This window comes from Cottoperca gobio, chromosome 12, assembly GCF_900634415.1.
Source record: "Cottoperca gobio chromosome 12, fCotGob3.1, whole genome shotgun sequence".
NCBI lineage: Eukaryota > Metazoa > Chordata > Actinopteri > Perciformes > Bovichtidae > Cottoperca > Cottoperca gobio.
The window spans coordinates 2,206,115-2,219,853 of NC_041366.1; the positions used below are offsets into that span (position 1 = coordinate 2,206,115).

General features: G+C 39.1%; 1 protein-coding gene across 1 annotated transcript; it reads left to right on the top strand.

Annotated features, from left to right (window-relative positions):
- The first annotated feature begins 1,479 nt into the window (after positions 1 to 1,479).
- purg (purine-rich element binding protein G) lies at positions 1,480 to 11,109 on the top strand. The gene has a single exon (XM_029444185.1). The coding sequence runs from the start codon at positions 1,782 to 1,784 to the stop codon at positions 2,811 to 2,813; it is 1,032 nt and encodes a 343-aa protein (XP_029300045.1). The 5' UTR covers positions 1,480 to 1,781; the 3' UTR covers positions 2,814 to 11,109.
- Positions 11,110 to 13,739: the final 2,630 nt, after the last annotated feature.

Here is a 13,739-nt window from a genome sequence, read left to right on the forward strand (position 1 = left end):
ATAGACAATGAATTGGCAAATATGTTATAGATCACACTGAGAGCATGCATGAGGGCAATGCATGCTCTCAGTATATGGGTACATGTTCTGCACAAGGACTGAGAGCACTACAATAGAATAAAGCTCATTTGCCTCGGGCATTAAGTTGGCCCTTTCCCCACTTCCTACCCCCCTTATGTGATGTGTAGACCAGGACATCTCTGCAGCACAACAATCTATCATTTGAAATTGTATTTTGACACAGATTTCACCTTCAACAAATATTGTGCCTCCTGCGATTTGAAAATGAGAGAAGTTCCATATTGCGATTAATTGTTCAGCCCTAGTGGTTAGCACCCATGCTAACAGCACTAGCTACACCGGTGCTGTCACGACTTTTTAGCTGTTCATTAGCAAAGTGTTTCTTGCACGTTTTGTTCAGCAGGATAATCTCCACATATTAACACCACTTTTATTATTTTTGAAGTGTAAATGCAATAACCAGAAGTAAAAAGCTGGGATTAGGCTACAAAAGAACCCCACCACTGTCACATGACTCTTCATCACCACTGAGCTAAAGGTGGATTTGTGTTTGGTGTGATGACATTTAATAGTCTCATCTAGCCACTTGTTAGTAGATCAAAACGTTAAGATCTCTGAAGCTTGGGTGAACCACAGAGCTTATTTTATTATTTTTGTGTCCTAAAATCCCACAATGCTTTGCGTTGCTCTCTGCCGCTGACGTCACGATCCTATTCTCTATACTTGATGACATCACAAGTTTGAGACTTACTTCTCTGGTTCCTGGCTTTAATAAGAGAGAATAGCTCATGTTCACAAATATTGATGGAACTTTCTTAGGCCATAGAAATAACATATTGAGATTCTTCATTTAGGCGGTGTTCCTCTTTAATGGTGCATATTTCCAAGCTAATTTGCAACAAATCAAATGTTTGACAAAGCAGCTGACACACAGTGATGGGGCTGCCGGACACCTGTGCAGTGTGAATTGTTGAAAAGGTCAAGTATTTCATTACCTGTCCCCAAAAGTCCAGGGTTTGTCTGTGTTGGAACATATGACTATCATTCTAAAATATGAAATATATTTTTCTGATGGCATTGTGCTTCAGACTTATTTGTCTCACAAGTAAATGAGAATGATGTGATAGTATCTCATAGTTGAGACTTAAATTCCTGCATAACTATTACATTTTGGTATTTCATTATTACATTTGAAATAACATGAATTATTGTTCTAAATTGTAAGTAACTGCAGGACAGGATGTGTGATTTAAAGGCATCATTTCCTCATAAATTGATATTCCTGGTCAGAATATGTGCGGATAAGCTTGATGCAGCTGTGTGTATCCTGTGAGCACTACAGCCTCCCAGTCACTGTGTAAATCGTGTCTCTTTAACTGAGGTATTCTCAGGACGGGGAGGGGGGGTGGATGGGTTCATCGGGTTCATGTAGTATTGGACGCCTCCTCCCATTTCAGGTTGGCTGCTTCCCTGGCTCCCTCGGTAAAGGGGTAGCTGTAAGGCAAGTAGGTGATGGAAAATGGTTTGGGAGTTTGCAGTGGAAACGGCTAAATAGTCGAGCTTGACCTTTATTCGGGACACAGAACTCGATCAGCTGGTGACTCAAAACTAGCTGCCATTTTTAGGTCATTCGAGGCATCTCGCTAACTTGTTTGTAGCTCCAGCCAGCTGTATGAATAAGACTGCTTTATTCATCTATTAGTCGCCCACTGGGATGGGGGAATCTCTGTCCTGTGCTGTCTAGTGGTGGGATATAAATCATGATGGCTGATGGATGTTGCAGAGTGATGGAAAGAGGCAGGGGTAAGATTGCATCAGATTCTTTACCGAGACCCACATATCCTCAGCAATATGTCCAGAGCGGATCGCAGCAGCAGCAGGGCAATGACATCCAGGAGTTAGCCTCCAAACGCGTCGACATCCAGAAGAAACGCTTCTACCTTGATGTCAAGCAGAGTGTACGCGGACGCTTCCTTAAAATCGCCGAGGTGTGGATCGGAAGAGGCCGTCATGATAACATCAGGAAGAGCAAGCTGACACTGTCTATGTCGATGGCTCCGGCTCTCCGCTACTGCCTGGGAGACTTCATAGATTATTATGCCCGTATCGGACTGCGGGGGGGCCTCGCGCCTCCGCAGCTCGAGGAGCACAGCAACAACGGCCAGGGCCGCGCGCACGACTCCCGCAGAAGAGCGCAGGAGCAGCACGCGGCGCTGTCTCCCAGCGGCTCTGCGGTGTCTGACGACCATGCCCACCGCGTCCTCAAGAGCGAATTGATCGAGAGAGACAACAGAAAGTATTTCCTGGACCTGAAGGAGAACCAGAGAGGTCGGTTCCTCCGCATACGGCAGACTGTCAGCAAAGGACACGGCACAATGGGCTACTACGGACAGGGCATCGAGCAGACCATCGTGCTGCCCGCACAGGGGCTCATCGAGTTCAGAGATGCGCTGTCACAGCTCATCGAAGACTACGGAGATGAAGAGGGCGACGACCGCGGCCGAACCGGATCCAGGAACCACGACGACAACCCCGAGCTTCCCGAGGCTGCGTCTTTTCGGGTGGACAACAAGAGGTTTTACTTTGACGTCGGTTCTAACCGGTATGGTATCTTTTTAAAAATTAGCGAGGTGCGGCAGCCGTATAGAAACACCATCACAGTTCCCCTAAAAGCCTGGGCTAGATTTGGAGAAAATTTCACCAGGTACGAAGAGGAGATGCGACGAATTTTCTCGTGTAACAAAGAGAAGAGGATAGACGCACGGCAGGACAGTGAGGAGCAGGAGGACTGACCTTGGCAGTAGGCTGTGTCTGTGCTTTTGCATGTATTCTAGGGATTCTGTTAATGAAATATCCAGAGTGACAGTAATCTCTAAATACTCTCCGTGATACTGTATGTGTCCCTAATAGCCTATAACTAGATGCAGTGTCCCATGTTAACTTGTTGGTTCATCTACCAAGGGCTGGTAAACTATTAATTGTAACCTGCCAAGAAGTCGTTCATTCATAGCCCAATAATCACCTGTTTCAGTGAACAATGTCAACCTTACGTTTTATAATCTTTTGATTCTCAGTGCTATTTAATGCGCTTTAGACGGGGCAACCCAAGCCTACTTTGGGCCCTGAGCAGAATTTTAACCCCCCCCCCCCCCACCTTCCTTAACTTGAAGAGTTTACAGCATTGTTTAGTTATAAGGGACATTGAAAGGTGACATTAGAGTTATTAGGAATGTGGTGCCTGCTAAACCACTTTAATATTTAGCCCCCAAAGCATACTGGTAATCAGTTTTATGATGCAGAAAAACTGTTAACCATAACTGATTGCTGAAAGTAAGAAATACACTTATATACAATGAATTAACTTAATATGTGTTCAGTATAGATCGTGCAAAAAGAAAAATACAACATTTTATTAATTACATTCACATTTAAATTGAAACTAAAAATGAACAGAAGACCTCACATTTGCTGGGATTTGCTTGTTTGGGGGTTCCCCCTGCTGGCCATTTAGTACCACGCAGGAACTTACTGTAATGCAACACACACCGGCTGCATCCACTGACAGTGGGGGCTTAAAATAGTAGACACAAGTGTTGTGACATTCATCATACTGCTGGTGTGTGTTGCTCTTCAGTGGACTCCAACTACGGCTATTTCCTACACTGGTTTGTTGTCCATCAAGAGAATTACCATGTCAATAACAATTGCCACATTTGGAATAATACTGCAGCACACACACACACACACACACACACACACACACACACACACACACACACACACACACACACACACACACACACACAGTAGATGTTCTGTGGCAAAAATGAATGCAGGCTTCCACATTCATTCCAATGATACACCTTTTCCTGCAGTGCATTTGGCAAATCCAGTATGTGCAAGTGACCAGAGCAGGTAGAATACCCTTCAGAGTGTAAGATGTAGCAATGTGCTGATTTGCTGCTTTCCCTGGCAGCATGGAGATGAGGGGAGAAATGAAAGTCCAAAGGAGAACCAGGACAGCACTATGTGGTGGGCTGGTTTTTGCTGTGTGTATTTTATCTTTCATTATCTGTAACACACAAACACAGCCCCTTGAGCTGTTCTGCCGTAGTGCTATTGTCAGTGGGAGACACCAAAACAGTTTACAATGGTTAACAAAGTTTGCAAAAATGAATCAAAACATTTATTAGCTAGTGCAATATATCTCCTTTATGATAATTCTATCCAACACAGGCACGCAGTTCATAAACATAGGACGGTGTTTGTCATATTAAGCTTTGTGTTTCATTGCGGTGAGTCACATTCATATACTTATTTGTGATGTGTTACTTGCATTGAACCTCCAACACCTGAAAAATAATTGATATGTTGCATTGATAGATCACTGAATGAATATATCTTTGAAAAGACATCTCGTCTCACCATCCAAAAAGCCAGTTAAAGCAGAAAAGAGAAAAGAGACAGTGACTGCTGCCTGTAAAGATATATGTGGATCTCATTATTCTTAAGGATAAGTGTGTTGCTGTTGTTATATTATTTATACTATGTGGCAATTATAACCTAACAGCTCAGATTTACACACTTAGTTTGCTGAAGGAAAGGTATTTTACATGTGTTCTGCTGAGCTCACAAGAGATGATCATATGCAGCTTGTGGCCACAGTGCTCTACACAATCATGGAAGAAAGAGTTAAGATGCCGCAGGTCGCAGTGATGCCAGTATAGACAGCTAGACTGTTAGATGGGAGTGTGTCTGTTCTCTCACTGAGTTTCAGACTAACCCATCCATCACACACAAGGTGTTAAACTAAAAGCAGACCTCACCTGGCTCTGCACTGAAACTTGGAGGAACATGGTTATATGTTTCCATTTATGCACCTTTCGTCACTAATCATCATTTCTTCCTCCCACACGAGTTGTGAACAGTTCACCAAAGAGGAATTTCTTTAAAGATTAGTTTTGCGGCATGAGGAGGTCAAATTGTCAGCAAAAAGAAAACAATAAGAGCAAAGTCTGGAAAAATGTATTCCATAAATATATTTGTTCTGCTTCTCTATCCTGTTAATCATCTCATGAGCCCTGAGATTAATCCTGACCCCCGGGTTGTGACCACTGATGTAGACCCTGGACCACTTGTATAGTGATGCCTTTAAAACTCTTGTGGATACTTGAAACATTGAGAATTATATGTTTTATTATTTTGCCTCTTAGACTATTACTTGGTGATGATATTTGAAATGAGACATCAAAATGAGTTATTTCCTTACCTTATACATGAGACCAGTAGCTCCAACATCTAGTGCTTAATGTGTGGGGGAAAATCCTTTCTTTGATTTTGGATTATGTGGTGCTATGGAAATGTGTTTTCTGATTGTCATATAAAGTTGCAGGACAGCTCAGAGCTCCAGGTCATGACATAAACAGGTGACGGTAGAGAGACATGTGACCCTGATGTTGGTGAGGGCTCCGTGCTCATTGGTACACTGGCTAGTGAAATGAGTGGTAGCTTAGAAAGGGCTGAACATCCTCTCAAACGGGCCTTTTTACCACACCAATGTGCTTATTTCTGCAGAACCGTGTATTTTACCTTTCCCTACTATGGACTGATGCAAGCGATGAAGTTTTCTTAACGTGTCACGTGTGTGTTCTTTCTGGCTGTGAGTGTTGCTTCCCCATTAGAGCTTGAATGGCAGTTGCTGTACATTGAGCTCTGAGTATACTGTATGTGACTTGCATGAAAGACAAAGAGCCTGATTCAGACTTTGAATTAAAGGAATAATTCACCGTTAATTGTTTTTGGATATAATTACTCACCACTCGCTACCTTGAATTCTTTAAGAAAACTTTGTTTTTCTCGCATGAATAGATCATATGATGAACGAGATCATATGATCTCCACGATGAACGGAGAATCAAAAACCAGAAAACTCTTGATGAATTGAAGTAAATGGGAGCTGCATTTAGCAACAGCAAATCTATATTAAAACATCTGTTTACAAACTCTCACACATCCCGTGCACTATAATCCAAGTCTCATATATCCAGTCGTGTGCTCACTACTTCACAAGCAAATGCATTTACCCTAAAACTGCACTATTTCAAACACTAAACCAATTCATCAGGGATTTACTTTGTTTTCAGATTCTCTCTCTCAAAAAAACCCCATAAAAAACCAATACAATTCTTTAATAATTCAAGGTAATGTGATATGGAAATGGTCATTTTAAGGGTGAACAATTCCTTTAAGTACAACTACTGCTGATTCGAAATCTCGGCGTCAGTGCAAGGTGATTAAAGGCGCTCTGTAAGATCAAACACTGGGGTAACCAAAACCTCAAAGGGCTCATAATCTTTTTCTGATGTAAAAAAGAAACAGGCATTTCACACACAACAAAAAAAAAAATGAGTTGAGGCCAGTCTCTAACTGTGGCCGCGTTAAAAACAGTCAAAGGGCACATTTCATCATGTGGCCTTCCAAACCCTGCACCTGGTGCAGCAGCGGTTATATTATACAAGGATTGCATTTGGTAAAGACGTATATTGGGACAATGTTTTTAAACTATGGCCATGGACAACACTTGTTCTGATAGGCTGGCTGGTGTCTATTAAAAAGTATATATTGAGACAATTTCAACATAGTTCCAGTCAACTGTTAAACCACCGTTCTTCTACCTAATTATATTAGAAATACGTTTTAAAGCAAATATTTACGCAGTGTAAAAGCTAAAAAAAAAGAGCTTTGTCCACGTCTGAAGAGAAGCAACTCAAACATTTCAAAGCCCTCAGTGTGTCTGAGTCCGGCCCTTTGTCTCAGTATAACTCTGCAGCGCACTGACTGCTGTCAACTCCAAGCTTCATGAAGTTGAGGTCTAATGAAATGACTGGTGTTGGTGTAGGAGGAGAAAAAAAATGCAAAAACTGTTCAAAACAGTGTTAATATTTGTACTGGTGGCAGTCAATTCTTGTGATGCCTTTAGGTGCACGAAAAGCACAGGACTAGTTGGGCTTGGTGTGTTTGTTGTACTGTATGGTGTAGGGCATGAACCTTAATGATTCCGTGAGTTGTTTTATTTTCATATGAATGGCAAAAGTTATATATAGCAGTGTAGGAAGTATAATTCAAAGCACAATTTATTTTAAAAAGGATGTGGAATTAGATTATATATATTCAATTATTTACATGGATTTGATTCAGCATTGATAGCCAGAAAATGTGGCTTGAGAGGCAAATCTTCTCAAAGATGAAATCTTGCCTCAGCCAAGATATTAAGAAAAATACATGATATTTATTCTCCTGAAAGTGGAAAGTGGAATTCCTTAAAATCTGTCTTTTGCATTCCAAATATCACTCCAAAAAGCACTTTAAATAAAAGCTGCACTTTCGTTCTGCTGCTTTGTAATCAGTTGACGTAGAGGGACCATTTCCATCCATGCCTTTGGTGTAAAGAGACAATCATGGATCCCTGCTTATAGAATCTGATGAGCTACAGTTAAACAAAACTCCCATCATGCTGTGTGTCCATTTATGACAGCTTCTCATTGAGATGACAGTCAGGAGTTGATAATGATTGCAAACGCCATGTTAAATAATCATTGCCAGATAATAAAGTCTCACTGATCTTTGTGAAATGAGCACAACAGATTCCATCCTGTGGACATGAACAATGTGACGAGCACGGCAGCATTGTTTAGCAACAGCACAAAGTAAGGCTGTCACTTTTTATTTGAAATTGACATTTTTGAATGTTCAATGTGTAATCATCTACTTGAGTTTACAATCTACAGTTGATCAGCTCAACAGGCCTGGGGAAACATCCATTAAATGATCCATCACGTGCTGTCAGTAAACTCGGCTTTTGTTGCTGCTAACACTAAATGTTGAACATTGATGAGCTGTGCTGAACAGATCATTATGACACCAAACCCTCTGAGAAGTTACCTGAGGAATCTTTTTGAATTTCACACCATAAATGACACTTTTATGCTATAATGTATCTTGATGAATGCAATGCTCATCTAACTTTGGAACTACTGACTGGTGTTAGCAGATGTTTCATGTCACAACTTAGTGCTCATTTCACAACATTTCATGAGACCAAGATGAATGAGTTCAGGGTAAGAAGGAAAATGACCATGGCTCTAAAACATCACTTTTTTCTGATGTAGTACTGTCTGCTCCTGTCCTTTCTGTACAATTAATATGGTGTGCTGGACGTCAGCGGTGTAACCCTCAAAGAGTTTCCTTATTGTTGGGAAATGATGTCGTAGCGCAGAGCTAAACAGATTCTTAAGAAAGCTGAGTATGATTATTTGAAAATAAAATGAGTGACCCTGACTTCAAAGATTAACAAATTAACCCTCACTTTTCCTCCTCAAATCTAAATAAATAGATAGAAAGATACATAGAAAGATTTAAAAAAAAAAAGGTGCAAATGCTTTGTGTGTATTTATAACGATGTTAGTCTCTTATTTGCATAATAAAAAGTGGGTATTTAATGTATTCATATTTGTTATGCTTTTTGTTCCCCTTAAAGAGGTATACTGCTGCTTTGCTTTTTTATCCCAACACATTCTGTACCCTTGATATTACTGCTGAGCTGTTTCTGAAGCATCAGATTGTAGATTGATTTCCAGCCCTGTTGTTTGTACAGCGTAGCTCAACAGTTGAAACTCTGGCCCAGAAGACAAACTATAAGATAACATGGATGATGAAGTGAATTTGGAAACTTCTTGTATTAAAAGGTTTGTCCGAGTAACAGCAACCAGACGGCTCTTAAATCTGTGATGTCTGAGCATCGTACAGCGTGATGTCATGGTATGTGCGTTCACCACAGCTACTTCAGTGTCTTCCAGCGTGCATTCATATAGAAAAAGAAAATATGGAAAACATGGCTGAATTAGCAAAAGGCTGTTTGCAATTAACTGCACAGACTGAAAACATTTTACAGAACACTTTAGATAACATAACCACCATGGAGTTATACTTACTAAGCTCTGTGTTACATCAACTCAACAAACCCACACTTTACTCAATGTAACGTGTCATGAACTCACAATATGTGTGCTAACTGAACCTGGGACAACTGGAGCATCCCATCTGTCACAGTTGACTTCTTGCCACAAGAAGTGGTTTAGGTCATCTGGACTATTACACTTTGTCTATTTCCCCTACAATGAGTGAAATGATATGCTGCTTTCCATAAACCTTCCTAGTTAAATTATTCAGAAATGATGGACCTGTGAATTAAAGTGTTACCATTGATTTGCATGGCATACTGACGTACATGGAAACGACATCAATCTGAAAAAAAATCGGATCTTTTCAGTAATATAAAGAGCGTGTAATTTGCAACTTTAAAGGTGGCTGTGAACAAGCTGTAGACTCCTTGCTGACCGGGAACAGGAACACTTCTGGTTGTTTTACCTCCTGTAGTGTATTTAACTTTGATACCACAAAGACAGATGTTGTGTTGTTCCTTCAAAGTGATGAACATCATACATACAAACCGCTGCTATTGTCCTTTAAGTCTTGCTTTCAGTGGACAGTCACAGAGCTACAGCAGGAGGGCTGCAGGATGTTGGACTTTGATGAACAACTTGTTGAAAGGAGATCCAGACTGTTAACAAAGACTTCATGTTTCCAACCGTGACGCCTTAAAGCACCTTTACAATTTGACTGTATCTCTGCTTATTTGAATTCATGTGCTTCGTTTTAGCGAATGAGAAATGATAAAAAGAAGTCCACTGGTCAAAGCCAACAGAAAACTAGTGCTCATATGATTGTTGCATATATCCAGGATTAATAATGGTCATGAGTATTCAAAGTAAAGAGGTGGGACTCACCTTGACAAAGTGTATGTGTATCTGTGGTTGTGCAGGTAGAGTGATGTGAATGTATGCACACTGAAGAAGACGTTCTGGGTTGCTGTTTTGTTTTACCTTCTGAGTTTTGGAGTGTGAAATGTAAAGATGTAGATGTGTGGTAATCATTTAAAATGAACTGAAGTGAATAATGAAAATGTGAAAAGGTATTTAGATAAATGTAATGTTATACATTGGTGTGTCCTTTAGTCCCGTAGAGTAAGACTTAAAAAACAAGGAAGTTTTGTACTCTAGCACTTTCTTTAATGTGTACTGTATTAGTTCATCTTCTACATGTAAAGTACTGTATGAATATTCATTACTTGCCTTGTAATGTTTGAAACAATGCTACTTTTAGAAACCAAGAAAACACAGTTTTTAGAGTGTATGCATGCCAACGGTTGGGTCCCAGTATAATAGGAAAACTACATTAAAAAATGGTGCTATGTTACAATATATAAAGGTGCTTTATGGACCCCAACTGAATGCATGCAAAGAGGAACTATCAAAAGAAGAGAAAAAGAGAAAATCAATGTCCTACTGCTGTTCTCAAATGAGTGCTGCCTCCCAAAGATGTCGGGAATTTGGAAATATCAACTTTCTATTTGTTAAAATGCAACAGCCCTGTTGAGTATCCTCCAAACATACATTTAGTGTTTGTTGGCAAGGAGAATTGGAGCATAAATTTAGCCATTTATCACAATCTGTCAGCCGGGAATTTCCGACTGAAGACTGGAATGAAATGCATAGTAGGTGGCAGACCTGATCACAAACGGTGAAGTCTAACTGTAAATGTCATCTTTACCTGCCTCCCAGCTCTGAGACGGAGCAGGATCAGGCTGAATGATTAGATATGGTGACTGGCCAGCATGTTAAAGGAGAAGTAAACCAAACTTAAGAAGCAGTCATGAAGTGGTTCTATTTTTAAGAAAAGACATGTCTATTTACAGTTACACTGCCTTTGTGACGAAGGTCTAATAGATCTATAGACAATCTAATGACATCATTTTGTACTGTTAATTCTTCAGATGTTTAAATATTTTTTCATGTAGCAAAGTTATTGGACAGCAAACATCAATATAGTCTTTGAGAGGTCAACGTTGTTTGAGTTCAGAAAATGTTATGCTGATTGTTGCTGGAAAAGAATTTGGAAAAAGAAAAAGTATGTTTATTGGTTGTATTGATCATCTTTCTTTTTATGTTCATTAAATGTTTTACAGGATTATTAATGCTTTCATTTGTTTTTCATTTAAAGACCATACTATACTGTATGCATCTGTAGACTGTAAAACATGACGTGGAAGTTAAAGGAAGCTTCTACTTCATCATCAAATCCTAACATACTGTATGTTGACCACTTATTCAAGATCAGGCATCCTTTTAAACGGTGTGTTAATACTGTGCTCTTTTTTTAAAGTGTTCAGAATTGACTATGGAAGGAGGGGGACAGAGAAAACACTGACAGAAGATATGTTTGTGTCAGAGGGTGATGATGACTCATTGAATATGGTTCATATAATGAAGAAATGTATCAATGCTCTTAGAAATTCAAGGTAATCTTCAGGAAAGGACGCATATTCAGGTTAGTTGTTTTATCTAACTTAAAGGGACAGTGTGTGTAGGATTTGGCTTCATTTAGCGTTGTGTTTGCAGATTGCAACCAACTGAATCCCCCTCCGCTCTGAGCTGCTGTAGAAACACAGTGAACTCCGTGAAGACGAACCGCTCCCTATGCAGATATGAAGGGCTAATTCTAAGCTAGCAAAACACAGGGTTAGGGTTATACACTAATGAAAACATAGTCATGACTATTGGTTTGCATTTCTGCTAATAGATCCCCTAAATAGTGTTAGTCTAGTGTTATTTTATATCTTTCCATAGTTGTTAAACATCAATGAGCCACACTGTTGCACTAACATGTTCCTTCATTACCATGAAAACACACACACACACACACACAGCATACACAAACATACAAACACACAAACACACACGCACACACACACACACAAACACACACACACACACACACACACACACACACACACGCTGTGCTTTATTCTGACTCAGTCTCACATTTGTTGCCACAAATACTCACTATAGCACCGTATGTGGATTAATGCGGTGAAAATAGTCTAAAGTGAGCCGCTTTACGGGTTATCATTTAACCCCCAGAGAAGTCACACACAGCACTGTATGTACATATATATAAAGAGTATATGTTCAGCTGACGTACTGTATGTCCATCACGTCTAAATGAGATTCCGGTCGCATATGCAAAGTATTTATACTTGATTGTAGTAATTTTACAGTGTTTTTTCTACTTTTGCTTAAGACAAAGATCTGAATGATTCTTACACCTTTAGTTACAAACAGAATTTGAAAATGATCCACTTCATATTGACACTGAACATATTTGGACAGTGACATGTGTGTTCACTGTTACTGAATGCACAGAACACTTTGTATCATCTGTTATTACCAGCTAGTATTATAAAACAGCTGCCAGGCCTTTTAGAGGAGAGAAAGACATTTCAAGAGATAAACATAAAGAATACAGCAGTGAAATGGGTTTGTGATGTTTAGAGTAGAGAAAGGATTTAAAGCCTTTTCCAATGATAAGTAGGCTACTGTATAGTGGAACGTGTCAATAGCACAAGTTGGTCCACATGGACAGCACATGAAAATAATGTAAAAGGCAAGTTGTAGTTACAGTAAATGCTATGTGCTATGCTACTGTTATGAGATGAATGAAAGAGAAGGAAAGGGGGATTAATATCATATTACTGAGAATCATAAAGGACTGATATAACCTTTCTGACTTGATGTGCTAAATAAGATGACTGTATTTCAATACCAAGCCCTTACATTCATCTCTGAAATCTCTCATGTGAAATAATCAGCACTCACTATTAACAATAATATTAACAATAATATTAATAAGATGATAAAAAAAAATTAAAATACATAAGAAATGAGGCTCAAAAGTAGACTCTCTGCTCTGAGAAAGATGAATAATACTTCCAGGTAGTCAACTTTCATACAATTTAAAAGGTTGGTAAGCCATAAATAAAGGATCATGGTTTTCTCTTTATTATAAGCTATCTACAGTCTTAAAGTTATTAAGTAGGCATGTGTATCTCATGTGTATCTATCCCTCTTCAATGATTCAATATGTGTCTATACATATGGTTTACTATGTGATGCATAAAGGATACAGATGATGTTGATATTCTCAAATCATTCTTTTTTGATATTGTAATTGTTTTTTGTCAGTCAAATCTGAATTCACTCAAGCTGTATACATTTAAAGGAATATAAAGTGTTAAGTGCTATAACGTTTATTTGTTTGATTGATTATTGATTGATAGATCGACTGATTAAATATAGATAGCAACAGTTGAGATGGAAGATACACCTGAAAAGAACAACTGAACAACAACAAAGCTTTGGTTTGTCTACTAAGGAAAACAACACAGGTAATACGCTTTCAAATGCAACTGTAGCGTTCATGTATGGTGTCCTCAGGTCATTTATAGAACAGAAGGTGGGATTGTTAAGGTGACACAGGGCTGTAACTACATGTGAGGAATAACTACGTGTGAGGAATAACTATGTGTGAGGAATAACTATGTGTGAGGAATAACTACGTGTGAGGATGTTAGTGCAGTTTATTTAATACAAATGTAATTATTAATGGATTTCTAAGAAAGGCAGATATAAAAAAAGCGTCTAGTGTAAAAAAAAGAAAGGAATATATAAATACAACAACAACATTTTCAACTTTCAAAAAATAAAATAAAACAGACAAATGAAAGTAAATAAAATATAGAAATGCAAAAACAGTTTATAGGT

Excerpts from the sequence above, each read along its gene's own strand:
- purg (XM_029444185.1), top strand. The coding sequence starts at position 1,782 with ATGATGGCTGATGGATGTTGCAGAGTGATGGAAAGAGGCAGGGGTAAG.